Source organism: Chanodichthys erythropterus, chromosome 6 (genome assembly GCF_024489055.1).
Source record: "Chanodichthys erythropterus isolate Z2021 chromosome 6, ASM2448905v1, whole genome shotgun sequence".
Classification (NCBI taxonomy): Eukaryota; Metazoa; Chordata; class Actinopteri; order Cypriniformes; family Xenocyprididae; genus Chanodichthys; species Chanodichthys erythropterus.
The window spans coordinates 805,482-820,426 of NC_090226.1; the positions used below are offsets into that span (position 1 = coordinate 805,482).

At 34.4% G+C, this 14,945-nt stretch overlaps 2 protein-coding genes across 3 annotated transcripts in view; one reads left to right on the forward strand and one right to left on the reverse strand.

The window, feature by feature from the left end:
* Nucleotides 1-2,031: 2,031 nt before the first annotated feature.
* On the reverse strand, nucleotides 2,032-11,330 carry LOC137021351 (lachesin-like). The gene is made up of 6 exons (XM_067387664.1): nucleotides 11,260-11,330; nucleotides 3,315-3,647; nucleotides 2,986-3,240; nucleotides 2,832-2,910; nucleotides 2,683-2,737; nucleotides 2,032-2,619 (listed from the first exon to the last, which is right to left on the reverse strand). Exons 1-6 carry the CDS (start codon nucleotides 11,306-11,308, stop codon nucleotides 2,431-2,433), a joined length of 960 nt encoding a protein of 319 aa, XP_067243765.1. The 5' UTR covers nucleotides 11,309-11,330; the 3' UTR covers nucleotides 2,032-2,430.
* Nucleotides 11,331-12,505: 1,175 nt separating this feature from the next.
* The window catches only part of shroom2b (shroom family member 2b), a 28,609-nt gene continuing 26,169 nt past the window's right edge, over nucleotides 12,506-14,945 (forward strand). For both annotated transcript variants that reach the window (XM_067387665.1, XM_067387666.1), the window contains exon 1: nucleotides 12,506-12,924. In XM_067387665.1, the coding sequence (XP_067243766.1) occupies nucleotides 12,739-12,924 (186 nt within the window). In that variant the 5' untranslated portion in view covers nucleotides 12,506-12,738. The remainder of the gene's footprint in view (nucleotides 12,925-14,945) is intronic.

The following is a 14,945-nucleotide window of genomic DNA, read 5'->3' on the forward strand; positions in this document are numbered from 1 at the left end:
CCATAATTTTTTAGTTACCGAGGTTAAACATTTAACCCAATCGCTGGGTTTGTCCATTATTTAACCCAACTACTGGGTCAAAACAACCCAATTGCTGGGTCTGTCCATATTTAACCCAACTTGGGTTATATTTTAACCCATAATTTTTTAGTCACCGAGGTTAAACATTTAACCCAATCGCTGGGGTTTGTCTATATTTAACCCAACCTGGGTTATTTTTAACCCAGCATTTTTTAGAATCACCAAGGTTAAACATTTAACCCAATCACTTGGTCAAAACATGCACACAAAAAAAGCACAGATAGAAACATATTTTCTATACGTTAGCAGCATATCGTTTTGGGCTGTAGGCTATTGTGTATTGTGTTTAATGCTGAGAGCAATTATTAAGCAAACTATTTCAAAATTTATGATAAATGCACTCACATTTGGAAATGTTGAATATTTAATGGCATCAATGAAAGGGAACAGTGGGTGAAGAATCAATGCGGTGAGTTGAAAGCGATCTGTTCTCTGTCAGAGATGGTATGGGGTCTTTCAGGGCTTTAACCTCTTTAAAAGGCTTCCAGATGGGGTCACAGCTCCTCAGTTATTGTTATCATTAAAATCAGTATCATATTAGTGACTTTTCTTCTTCTGACACTACATAAATGAGGAAAATAAAACTCTTGGCCAGCCGTCACGATGCAGAGCCGAAGGGAAGAGGAGCACCGGGTCGTTCTATAAAAAGATGCAGCAGAGGCTATAAATAGACGTGTTAATATGGAGAGGATACCCTGCTTCTGTTGTGTCAGACGCAGGCGCATGTCCAGCTTTCTTCTAAAATAGTCAAGAAAAATCGTAATACAGGAGCTACAGGTACATGTAATGTACAGTGCAAATGCAAAAGCTGAATTCATCACTACATGTATCTCTCTAGGGGAGGCTAGTGGTTGCCGTGGTAACCGTCACAAATGGCGACTGACGTCAGGCACAGAGTATTGCACATCATTCACGTGAACCAACTCAACAAGAGCCCGAGAGTAGTTTTCAACATGGAATAATCAGAGCCTGCTGATCTGCAAGTTAAATATAAAATATTACGCCTAATTGTACATTTATATAAAAGATATACAAGTGCTATATGAGTGTGAGAAAGCAATGCATGACACACAAAACAAGATATGATGCATCATGAGCAGTACAATTTTAAATAGCATCAATTAACCCAACGTCTACTGTATTATATTTTATTCACACATTTCTAAGGCCTTTAAACAATCAACATGATCAAAAAACATGATCTGTTGCACACAATCTATACAGTCCTTCTGTCGTCTGATTGATGATTCCTTGTTTTTTAGCAAGTAAAAGGTCTTTTAGTGTAATTGTAAAATTTTAAGATTAACACTTACTGCACTGAAGCAATTGCAGTTTACTCTAAAAAATGCTGGGTTAAAAACAACCCAAGTTGGGTTGAAAATGGAGGCGATTGGGTTGTTTTTAACCCAGCAGTTGGGTTAAATGTTTGCCCAACCTGCTGGGTAGTTTTAACTCAACTATTGTTTAAAAATGACTATATGTCTGGCTTAAAATGAACCCAAAGTATGTTGGAAATTAAAACATAATTACTAGAGGCAACAATAATAATCAAAAGGTGAACATTTATTAAAGCAATTTAATAAATGTTTATTGTTTAGTTATTATTCATTAAACTTACTAATAAATGTTAATTTCCAACATAGTTTGGGTTCATTTTAAGGAAGAAATACAGTAATTTTTAAACAATAGTTAAATAAAACTACCCAGCAGGTTGGACAAACATTTAACCCAACTGCTGGGTTTGTCCATATTTAACCCAACTGCTGGGTTAAAACAACCCAATCGCCTCCATTTTCAACCCAACTTGGGTTGTTTTTAACCCAGCATTTATTTGTTTGTTTTTTTTATGTCACAGAGGTTAAACATTTAACCCAAACACTGGGTCAAAACAACCCAATTGCTGGGTTTGTCCATATTTAACCTAACTTTGGTTATTATGTACTTAGACAATATTGGTAGATATTGATATTTATTTGCATTTTATTTTAGTAGTCTGTTATAGTGATACAAAGATATCAATGTTTTACATTGTAAGCATAAGAATTTCATCTCACTTTTTGTCCACATAAATATCAGCATTTGCAAAAAAAAATGATATTTTTGAATCTGAATAAAATTAAGGTGTTTTTCCTCCATATTCATATTATATGAGCCATACTAATCTGATGCATCAAATATGATACTTAACAAAAAGCACATATGCAAACATTTAGATTTTTTTTCAATAAACTGATCCATTTTTTAAAAAAAAAGCATCTTTCATATTATTTCTTCATATGTCAGGCTTTACAGGGTTAAACACGCAGTGTGTATATAAGCTGATATCATATACTGCAGTTGTTGTGTCGCTCAGTAGAGGGCAGCACTGCGAATCTCAGAGTACTGGACTTCAGCTTCCGTCACAAAAAACTGGGCATTTGGAAACTCGCTGAAATGGACATGAGAATACAGAAGTTCCTCCTGATGAACTGACTTTCCTTTCTCCCCCAGGTCAAAGGTCACAGCCAGCATCGAGTCCTTTGCATTAACACTGTCATTCTGAAGAAAAAATTAAATTGAATGCAAGCCTTTTTAATTTAAACATCATTCATTAAGGTTTACCTGTGTGATTTGCTCTTTTCCTTCAGGTCTTATAAGGGATTGTCGTTTTTTTCTTCTGTTTAGAATGACAGAGAACATGAACATGATGACATGAGGCTTTGGATGAAAGCGTCTACTAAATACAAAGCAGCACCAGATCAGAGACTCACATCCTCCACAGAGCTGCACAGATCAGCAGCAGAGCAATGAGAATCAGGAGAGATGACAGCGTTATGATTCCCACCACATCTGGAGTTGAAATAATCGATCAGTTTCACATTCACACAATGACACACTGATCAAGAGTTTCTCATGTGGACTCACGGTGGACACCGAGGAGCGTCTCGGACGAGCGGAACGTTGGAAAGCTCTCCAGCGCACACGAGAATCGGCCTGAATCCTCACGGCTCACCGCAGAAACATGCAGCTCATCGCGGGAATGATGCGGATCCAAACGGATCCAAGCGGATCCCTCATTCTTCCACCAGATGAAGGAGCGTTTGCTGGCGGTCGGAGGGCAGCTGGTCTTACAGGTCAGTGTGACGTTCTGACCGTCGGAGTCGACAGTCACCTGAAGATCTAATAAAACACACACATGTCTGTCTCTGTGTTCTTCATTCTCTCTCTATATAGAATGGAAATAACATATTTACCTGTGACATGTACAGTGAATTCTACTGGAATAACTGAGGTAGAGGTAGAGTTTCCTTTTCTGTAAGTAAAGCTCATATAATATGTGCCAGCGTCTGTCTCTTTTAGATCATTAATTGTTATGTCACAGTTATGGTGATCATTTCTATATATACACCAAGAGTCCTTACTGGGAACTGAAACTGTTTCTCCATTATTTGATCTGTGGATACACAATGACTGAAATGTATATCCATCAGGATATTTACAAGTGGAATTAAGAGTCACAGATGATCCTGTAGGAGCACAGACTGATTCAGTGCGACCACTCACAGTGTCTGTCTGAACAAATACACCTGAAACACAGTTTGAAGAGGGAGTCAGAAAGTGAACATTAAAACCTTTTCATGCATAGATTCACTACAGTGGACAGCTATTCAAAAAGCATTTTCTTGCATATGCATGGGTTTTGATGGCATAGTTGCACATCAATCTCTACAGTGGACCCTAGTGCATCATCCTACACTGCTACCAAGTGGCAAGCCATTGTATGTCGACCCCCCCTTGCAGGTGAAAAAAAAATGTTATAGCACCAAGCAATATCTAATGAGTCATATCACAGTTAAATTTTCCAAGTATTGTTTATTTTTTTTATATTGGGAGAAATAATTAATTATCTGTCCACTATAGTGGACATCATGCATCAATAGCTATATTTCAGCTACAATTTATACTATTACTGTGACTGTTGTTTTTGAAAATACTTCATCAAAAAGTAATCCAATTACATAATGCACGTTACTTGTAATGCGTTACTTTACTCCTTACATCAAAAAGTAATCTGATTGCATAATGCACATTACTTGTAACACGTTACATAAAAAAGTCATCTGATTACATTATGGACGTTACTTGTAATGCGTTACTTTACTCGTTACATCAAAAGGTCATCTGATTGCATAATGCACGTTACTTGTAATGCGTTACATCAAAAAGTAATCTGATTGCGTAATGCATGTTACTTGTAATGCGTTACATCAAAAAGTAATCTGATTGCGTAATGCACGTTACTTGTAATGCGTTACATCAAAAAGTAATCTGATTGCGTAATGCATGTTACTTGTAATGCGTTACATCAAAAAGTAATCTGATTGCGTAATGCATGTTACTTGTAATGCATTACATCAAAAAGTAATCTGATTGCATAATGCATGTTACTTGTAATGCGTTACATCAAAAAGTAATCTGATTGCGTAATGCATGTTACTTGTAATGCGTTACATCAAAAAGTAATCTGATTGCGTAGTGCATGTTACTTGTAATGCGTTACTTTACTCGTTACATCAAAAAGTAATCTGATTGCATAATGCACGTTACTTGTAATGCGTTACATCAAAAAGTAATCTGATTGCGTAATGCATGTTACTTGTAATGCGTTACATCAAAAAGTAATCTGATTGCGTAATGCATGTTACTTGTAATGCGTTACATCAAAAACTAATCTGATTGCATAATGCACGTTACTTGTAATGCGTTACATCAAAAAGTAATCTGATTGCGTAATGCATGTTACTTGTAATGCGTTACATCAAAAAGTAATCTGATTGCGTAATGCATGTTACTTGTAATGCGTTACATCAAAAAGTAATCTGATTGCGTAATGCATGTTACTTGTAATGCGTTACATCAAAAAGTAATCTGATTGCGTAGTGCATGTTACATGTAATGCGTTACTTTACTCGTTACATCAAAAAGTAATCTGATTGCATAATGCACGTTACTTGTAATGCGTTACATCAAAAAGTAATCTGATTGCGTAATGCATGTTACTTGTAATGCGTTACATTAAAAAAGTAATCTGATTGCGTAATGCATATTACTTGTAACGCGTTACATCAAAAAGTAATCTGATTGCGTAATGCACGTTACTTGTAATGCGTTACATCAAAAAGTAATCTGATTGCATAATGCACGTTACTTGTAATGCGTTACTTTACTCCTTACATCAAAAAGTAATCTGATTGCATAATGCATGTTACTTGTAACGCGTTACATCAAAAAGTAATCTGATTGCGTAATGCACGTTACTTGTAATGCGTTACATCAAAAAGTAATCTGATTACATTATGGACGTTACTTGTAATGCGTTACTTTACTCCTTACATCAAAAAGTAATCTGATTGCGTAATGCATGTTACTTGTAATGCGTTACATCAAAAAGTAATCTGATTGCGTAATGCACGTTACTTGTAATGCGTTACTTTACTCCTTACATCAAAAAGTAATCTGATTGCATAATGCACGTTACTTGTAATGCGTTACATCAAAAAGTAATCTGATTATGTAATGCACGTTACTTGTAATGCGTTACATCAAAAAGTAATCTGATTATGTAATGCACGTTACTTGTAATGCGTTTCTTTACTCATAACATCAAAAAGTAATCTGATTATGTAATGCATGTTACTTGTAATGCGTTTCTTTACTCGTTACATCAAAAAGTAATCTGATTGCGTAATGCACGTTACTTGTAATGCGTTACATCAAAAATTAATCTGATTATGTAATGCACGTTACTTGTAATGCGTTTCTTTACTCCTTACATCAAAAAGTAATCTGATTATGTAATGCACGTTACTTGTAATGCGTTTCTTTACTCCTTACATCAAAAAGTAATCTGATTGCGTAATGCACGTTACTTGTAATGCGTTACATCAAAAATTAATCTGTTTATGTAATGCACGTTACTTGTAATGCGTTTCTTTACTCCTTACATCAAAAAGTAATCTGATTGCGTAATGCATGTTACTTGTAATGCGTTACTTTACTCCTTACATCAAAAAGTAATCTGATTGCATAATGCACGTTACTTGTAATGCGTTACTTTACTCCTTACATCAAAAAGTAATCTGATTGCGTAATGCATGTTACTTGTAATGCGTTACTTTACTCCTTACATCAAAAAGTAATCTGATTGCGTAATGCACGTTACTTGTAATGCGTTACTTTACTCCTTACATCAAAAAGTAATCTGATTGCGTAATGCACGTTACTTGTAATGCGTTACTTTACTCCTTACATCAAAAAGTAATCTGATTGCGTAATGCACGTTACTTGTAATGCGTTACATCAAAAAGTAATCTGATTATGTAATGCACGTTACTTGTAATGCGTTTCTTTACTCCTTACATCAAAAAGTAATCTGATTGCGTAATGCACGTTACTTGTAATGCGTTACTTTACTCCTTACATCAAAAAGTAATCTGATTGCGTAATGCACGTTACTTGTAATGCGTTACTTTACTCCTTACATCAAAAAGTAATCTGATTGCATAATGCACGTTACTTGTAATGCGTTACTTTACTCCTTACATCAAAAAGTAATCTGATTGCATAATGCACGTTACTTGTAATGCGTTACATAAAAAAGTCATCTGATTACATTATGGACGTTACTTGTAATGCGTTACTTTACTCGTTACATCAAAAGGTCATCTGATTGCATAATGCACGTTACTTGTAATGCGTTACTTTACTCCTTACATCAAAAAGTAATCTGATTGCATAATGCACGTTACTTGTAATGCGTTACTTTACTCCTTACATCAAAAAGTAATCTGATTGCATAATGCACGTTACTTGTAATGCGTTTCTTTACTCCTTACATCAAAAAGTAATCTGATTGCATAATGCACGTTACTTGTAATGCGTTTCTTTACTCCTTACATCAAAAAGTAATCTGATTGCATAATGCACGTTACTTGTAATGCGTTTCTTTACTCCTTACATCAAAAAGTAATCTGATTGCATAATGCACGTTACTTGTAATGCGTTATTTTACTCCTTACATCAAAAAGTAATCTGATTGCGTAATGCACGTTACTTGTAATGCGTTACATCAAAAAGTAATCTGATTATGTAATGCACGTTACTTGTAATGCGTTACTTTACTCCTTACATCAAAAAGTAATCTGATTGCATAATGCACGTTACTTGTAATGCGTTACTTTACTCCTTACATCAAAAAGTAATCTGATTGCATAATGCACGTTACTTGTAATGCGTTACTTTACTCCTTACATCAAAAAGTAATCTGATTGCATAATGCACGTTACTTGTAATGCGTTACTTTACTCCTTACATCAAAAAGTAATCTGATTGCATAATGCACGTTACTTGTAATGCGTTTCTTTACTCCTTACATCAAAAAGTAATCTGATTGCATAATGCACGTTACTTGTAATGCGTTTCTTTACTCCTTACATCAAAAAGTAATCTGATTGCATAATGCACGTTACTTGTAATGCGTTTCTTTACTCCTTACATCAAAAAGTAATCTGATTGCATAATGCACGTTACTTGTAATGCGTTACTTTACTCCTTACATCAAAAAGTAATCTGATTGCATAATGCACGTTACTTGTAATGCGTTACTTTACTCCTTACATCAAAAAGTAATCTGATTGCATAATGCACGTTACTTGTAATGCGTTACTTTACTCCTTACATCAAAAAGTAATCTGATTGCGTAATGCACGTTACTTTTAATGCGTTACTTTACTCCTTACATCAAAAAGTAATCTGATTGCATAATGCACGTTACTTGTAATGCGTTTCTTTACTCCTTACATCAAAAAGTAATCTGATTGCGTAATGCACGTTACTTGTAATGCGTTACTTTACTCCTTACATCAAAAAGTAATCTGATTGCGTAATGCACGTTACTTGTAATGCGTTTCTTTACTCCTTACATCAAAAAGTAATCTGATTGCATAATGCACGTTACTTGTAATGCGTTTCTTTACTCCTTACATCAAAAAGTAATCTGATTGCATAATGCACGTTACTTGTAATGCGTTTCTTTACTCCTTACATCAAAAAGTAATCTGATTGCATAATGCACGTTACTTGTAATGCGTTTCTTTACTCCTTACATCAAAAAGTAATCTGATTGCATAATGCACGTTACTTGTAATGCGTTATTTTACTCCTTACATCAAAAAGTAATCTGATTGCGTAATGCACGTTACTTGTAATGCGTTACTTTACTCCTTACATCAAAAAGTAATCTGATTGCGTAATGCACGTTACTTGTAATGCGTTACATCAAAAAGTAATCTGATTATGTAATGCACGTTACTTGTAATGCGTTACTTTACTCCTTACATCAAAAAGTAATCTGATTGCATAATGCACGTTACTTGTAATGCGTTACTTTACTCCTTACATCAAAAAGTAATCTGATTGCATAATGCACGTTACTTGTAATGCGTTACTTTACTCCTTACATCAAAAAGTAATCTGATTGCATAATGCACGTTACTTGTAATGCGTTTCTTTACTCCTTACATCAAAAAGTAATCTGATTGCATAATGCACGTTACTTGTAATGCGTTTCTTTACTCCTTACATCAAAAAGTAATCTGATTGCATAATGCACGTTACTTGTAATGCGTTTCTTTACTCCTTACATCAAAAAGTAATCTGATTGCATAATGCACGTTACTTGTAATGCGTTTCTTTACTCCTTACATCAAAAAGTAATCTGATTGCATAATGCACGTTACTTGTAATGCGTTTCTTTACTCCTTACATCAAAAAGTAATCTGATTGCATAATGCACGTTACTTGTAATGCGTTTCTTTACTCCTTACATCAAAAAGTAATCTGATTGCGTAATGCACGTTACTTGTAATGCGTTACATCAAAAAGTAATCTGATTATGTAATGCACGTTACTTGTAATGCGTTTCTTTACTCCTTACATCAAAAAGTAATCTGATTGCATAATGCACGTTACTTGTAATGCGTTATTTTACTCCTTACATCAAAAAGTAATCTGATTGCGTAATGCACGTTACTTGTAATGCGTTACATCAAAAAGTAATCTGATTATGTAATGCACGTTACTTGTAATGCGTTATTTTACTCCTTACATCAAAAAGTAATCTGATTGCGTAATGCATGTTACTTGTAATGCGTTTCTTTACTCCTTACATCAAAAAGTAATCTGATTGCGTAATGCACGTTACTTGTAATGCGTTACTTTACTCCTTACATCAAAAAGTAATCTGATTGCGTAATGCACGTTACTTGTAATGCGTTACATCAAAAAGTAATCTGATTATGTAATGCACGTTACTTGTAATGCGTTATTTTACTCCTTACATCAAAAAGTAATCTGATTGCGTAATGCACGTTACTTGTAATGCGTTACTTTACTCCTTACATCAAAAAGTAATCTGATTATGTAATGCACGTTACTTGTAATGCGTTACTTTACTCCTTACATCAAAAAGTAATCTGATTGCGTAATGCACGTTACTTGTAATGTGTTACATCAAAAAGTAATCTGATTATGTAATGCACGTTACTTGTAATGCGTTTCTTTACTCGTTACATCAAAAAGTAATCTGATGATTAGAAATGTGTCCATCTTGATTGAATATAATCAGAATGATCAGCTAATATGGGTAAATCGACATAATCTGGTACACTGGAGGGAGCATCTGAATTGAGTTTCCACAGTTTTATTTTGACAGGTTGTAGAGATCTCTTATATCAGGACATGAGGGCGTGATTCTATCATAGATACGTGAAGTTCAACTTCAATTGCATTTGCAATTTTTCACATTTTTTGTATATATTTTATAGTTTTCAAATTATTTTATACAATTTTATTGATTGGTTTGTTAAATACACACAATATTGTTGTGTTACTGTATTATGTTTAATACAGTATCTCTTCAGTTTAAACCATAAATGCATACAGTCCACTCAAGTGGACATCTGGACGTCTCTTATGCATATATATAAAAATTTAAATCCTGTTTTTCCATGCTATAAGAACAATAAAACACATAGCAAAAAATTCCTGACTGAGGTTACACTCAAAAAAATAACTTGTTGGTCTAACTTAATTCAATTATGACACCTATTTCCACACAGTTGAACTGATTTATTTGAACTTAAGCTAGGTTAATTGTACTAATGAGTGAAATTCATCCTAATTGAATGAGATCACACCAGTTTCATTTGACATATTCTGTGTATGTTTCCTGAACATAATTCATTCTTGTTGATCCAACCAGTGCTTTGTTTTTTTTGTTTTTTTGTTACCATCATGGTGAAGATGTGCGCTTGTGCTTAGGTTTTGAGTAGCTGTTGTACACAGACATACATGTTTCATGACCATTGAGAGGGGAAAAGCTGATGACCATATGTAGACTGTGTAAATTTTGTGCTGGCCCTCAAACTAATTTATTTATATTTCTATAAAAACTAAACTAAAATAGCACTTATTCATATGGTAAGTAACATTTAAAGCATGCAAGTAATGATCAGATAAAGAACTTCTCATTACTGGCTTGAGCACAGTTAATGCTCGTTGAAAACAATATAAATTTGTTTTATGTAGCCACCGAGAGCCTAACCACAAGGTCTACACTTCAGCATAATGGTAACCTCAAAAAATCGACATAACATAAACTCTTTTAAATGTCAAATATAACTGAACTTCAAACTTTAAAAGGTATTTCCCTTTACTAAAAAAACACATTAAACAGCACTTAAGTTCAACATTTACTGTCCCAATCTTTCCCTACGCAAAGCATGCTGGGAACTAGAAATCCACTGCCCAGGTTCAATCAATGCAACATGAATGATTCATGTAGTCCCAACACAAATGGTTTAGGTTGACCTAACATTTTGCAAATTTAATTTCATTTAACATAATACAATTGAGTGCGAATGCCAATTAAGTAAAAAACTAAAGATTTGTGTTGGTTCAGCTTATTTTATTTAAATAAAATGAACAAGCAGCTAGAATCATTTTTTTGAGTGTATCATAATTCATGCATGAAAGCGTTAAAGTGTACAGAAAATTAATTGTCACAGTAGTTTTATAGCACTGGAGGTTTTACAGGTAAAGAACACAATAAAGTGTAACAAGTGAATGAATGAGTCCTACCTTTCAGATGCAGCAGAAATGACACTATGAGTGAATATTTGGGGTTCATGGCAGATATTATGAATCAGTATGGTTTAGTGTTTGAGTTTAAAATGCCTAGAATGATTCCTTGATGTGGAAGTGAACGTCTTCTCATGAGAAATGATGATTATAAATAACACAGGAAACCTGTGAAACCACAGAATGAACTCAAAATGCTGAACAAGCTCTGTGCAGACATATTTTGGCATTTTACAACAAAAATAACAGATTGAACTCAGTTCTGTTAAATCATATGATATCATTTCCTCATTCTTTGTAACTCAAAATGAGCAACGGACTTTTTTATATATCATGCTCATTGCTCAACCTCTTTATACAGTTTGTTTCATCTGACTTCTGTGACATCAGTCATTTTGAATGAATTTGGTGCTTTATTTGAGCATAGAACTGAGAATGACGGGTCTGCAATTTATTTGGGGCTGATTTGGTCATTTCTACATCAGACTCTGAACTGTTACTCTACTGAGTATTATAAAACCGCCAACTTTTATTCATTTATTTAATAAAAAATATATATTCAATAAATGTTAAATATTCCCTTACAATATTCCCAAAACCACATGAATTTCAAATTGCTAACAGTGTAAATTAATTGACTAAATTATTAGATTATTTGCTAACTGCATTCTTTAAATTGTAATGTTGACATGTATTCTCTGTAAAGCTGCTTTGAAACCATATGTATTGTGAAAAGCGCTATACAAATAAATGTGAATTGAATCGAACAAGTGAAATATTTTCAGTAAAGGATTAGTTCACTTTCAAATTAAAATGTCTTGATAATTTATGATTAGAAGATTAATTTACGATAATAAGAAGAGAGCTAGTTCAAGACGAGCATTTGTGGTTAAAAAGTATATAATGTTTATTTTTTTAGTAAATGTCCGATGGTTTCTCTAGATGAGACTCTTATTCCTCGTCTGGGATCATGTAGAGCTCTTTGAAGCTGCACTGAAACTGACATTTGAACCTTCAACCCGTTGAACCCCAGTGAAGTCCACTATATGGAGAAACATCCTGGAATAATTTCCTCAAAAACCTTCATTTCTTTTCGACTGAAGAAAGAAAGACATGAACATCTTGGATGACATGGAGGAGAGTAAATTATCAGGAAATTTTAATTTGAAAGTGAACTAATCCTTTAATGTGATCGATTGTGCTCGGTCAGCAGGTGGCGCTGCTCTTCAGATCTCATGGAGTTTGATCATGTCCAACAGTTTGAGCTCAAAGACGCCAAACTTCATTCATGACGCCTGAAACACGCCGGAGGATTCATTGCTTCATGCTGGATATCTTTAGTTCGGATGTTTTCGGTAATTCACATCGTTTTTATTCTCGCTGGAAACTCATTTTAAAGCCGATATTGTACATAATGAGAAACACCAGCTCCTGTGATAGTTTGAATCCCACAGAAGAATGAACTGATACTGGAGCGTCATGGAGATCGTGAACTCCAGACAGGATTGTGAAGTTTTACCAGGAGATCACAGGTCAGTAGGTCATGATGAAGAGGAGAGAGATGAAGGTGTTGAGCTGATGGAGGTTCTGCTGACAGGAGGATCTCCGTGGGGCTTCACTGTCAGAGGAGGACTGGAGTATCACGAGCCGCTCATCATCACCAAGGTATTCATGATCACACACTCATGAGAATAATACACCCTGGATATAATAATCAATTCGAGGGAAACGTGAAAGGCAGCTATATGTTTTCATGTGTAATAATACTGTGTAAAATATTACTTGAAAAAATATTGTTTCTATTAGTTCTATTAAGTTTTTTGTACTCACTATAGTACTCTCAGATGTATTAGTTTTGCCTATTTTTTGTTTTTATTTATTTTTTTAAATAATACTTTATTATTATATTAATATTTATGTATTTTTATAATGTAATATACTTTCTATTTTTTTTTTTAAATCTTTATTATTGTTCATATGTGTAAATGTTACTTATAAAATATTTAGTAAAGTGCATGTTTATCACACTTCATTGCATTAGAAGTATGGAATCAAGTGTTAATCACTTATTACACAATCACACTTGACATTTAACACACATTTCCTGTGGATTCCACCAAAATGGCTGATTAATGTTTTAACATTTGAAAATGAAGAAATTGAGACACAAGTATTAGTCATTTAATATTATAGTTATATTGTAAAATAAAATTAATATTAAAATAGTAATATAATATTTACATTTTATAATGTATTTAATTATTTAAATATTAAAATAATTTGTATTATTATTAATTATATTAATTATCATAATAAATTATAATAAATAAGAACAATAACATTATTATTTTTTTATGATCATATTGATATATAATCACTATGATTTTTTTTTTTGTGTGCAACCCATACAAACAAGCAAAGCAGTTAAGTTCTTAAAAAATTGCATTTTAAATTGAAATCACACACTCTAAAAGATGCTGGATTAAAAACAACCCAAGTTGGATTGAAAATGGACAAACCCAGCGATTGGGTCGTTTTAAACCAGCGATTGGGTCGTTTTAAACCAGCGATTGGGTCATTTTTAAACCAGCGATTGAGTCGTTTCAAACCAGCGGTTGGGTCGTTTTGGGTCGTTTTAAACCAGCGATTGGGTCATTTTTAAACCAGCGATTGAGTCGTTTCAAACCAGCGGTTGGGTCGTTTTGGGTCGTTTTAACCCAGCGAATTGGTCGTTTTAAACCAGCGAATTGGTCGTTTTAAACCAGTGATTGGGTCGTTTTAAACCAGCGATTGGGTCGTTTTAAACCAGCGGTTGGGTCGTTTTGGGTCGTTTTAAACCAGCGAATTGGTCGTTTTAAACCAGCGATTGGGTTGTTTTTAAACCAGCGATTGGGTTGTTTTAAACCAGCGATTGGGTCGTTTTAAACCAGCGGTTGGGTCGTTTTGGGTCGTTTTAAACCAGCGAATTAGTCGTTTTAAACCAGCGATTGGCTTGTTTTAAACCAGCGATTGGGTCGTTTTAAACCAGCGATTGGGTCGTTTTAAACCAGCGGTTGGGTCGTTTTGGGTCGTTTTATACCAGCGAATTGGTCGTTTTAAACCAGCGATTGGGTTGTTTTTAAACTAGCGATTGGGTTGTTTTTAAACCAGCGATTGGGTTGTTTTTAAACCAGCGATTGGGTTGTTTTTAAACCAGCGATTGGGTCATTTTTAAACCAGCGATTGGGTCGTTTTTAAACCAGCGATTGGGTCGTTTTTAAACCAGCGATTGGGTCGTTTTTAAACCAGCGATTGGGTCGTTTTTAAACCAGCGATTGGGTCGTTTTTAAACCAGCGATTGGGTCGTTTTTAAACCAGCGATTGGGTCGTTTTGGGTCTTTTTAACCCAGCAAATTGGTCGTTTTAAATCAGCGAATTGGTCGTTTTAAACCAGTGATTGGGTTGTTTTTAAACCAGCGATTCGGTCGTTTTTAATCCAGCGATTGGGTTGTTTTTAAACCAGCGATTGGGTTGTTTTAAACCAGCGATTGGGTCGTTTTAAACCAGCGGTTGGGTCGTTTTGGGTCGTTTTAAACAAGCGCATTGGTCGTTTTAAACCAGCGATTGGGTCATTTTAAACCAGCGATTGGGTCGTTTTAAACCAGCGATTGGGTCGTTTTAAACCAGCGGTTGGGTCGTTTTGGGTC

Bases quoted from the DNA above. Each gene is read 5' to 3' on its own strand.
- LOC137021351 (XM_067387664.1), bottom strand. From the start codon at position 11,308: ATGAACCCCAAATATTCACTCATAGTGTCATTTCTGCTGCATCTGAAA. The intron at 3,241-3,314 runs GTAAATATGTTA...GTGTTTTATTAG, and splicing joins ATTCACTGTACATGTCACAG to ATCTTCAGGTGACTGTCGAC. The intron at 2,620-2,682 runs GTAAACCTTAAT...TTTTTTCTTCAG, and splicing joins GAAAAGAGCAAATCACACAG to AATGACAGTGTTAATGCAAA.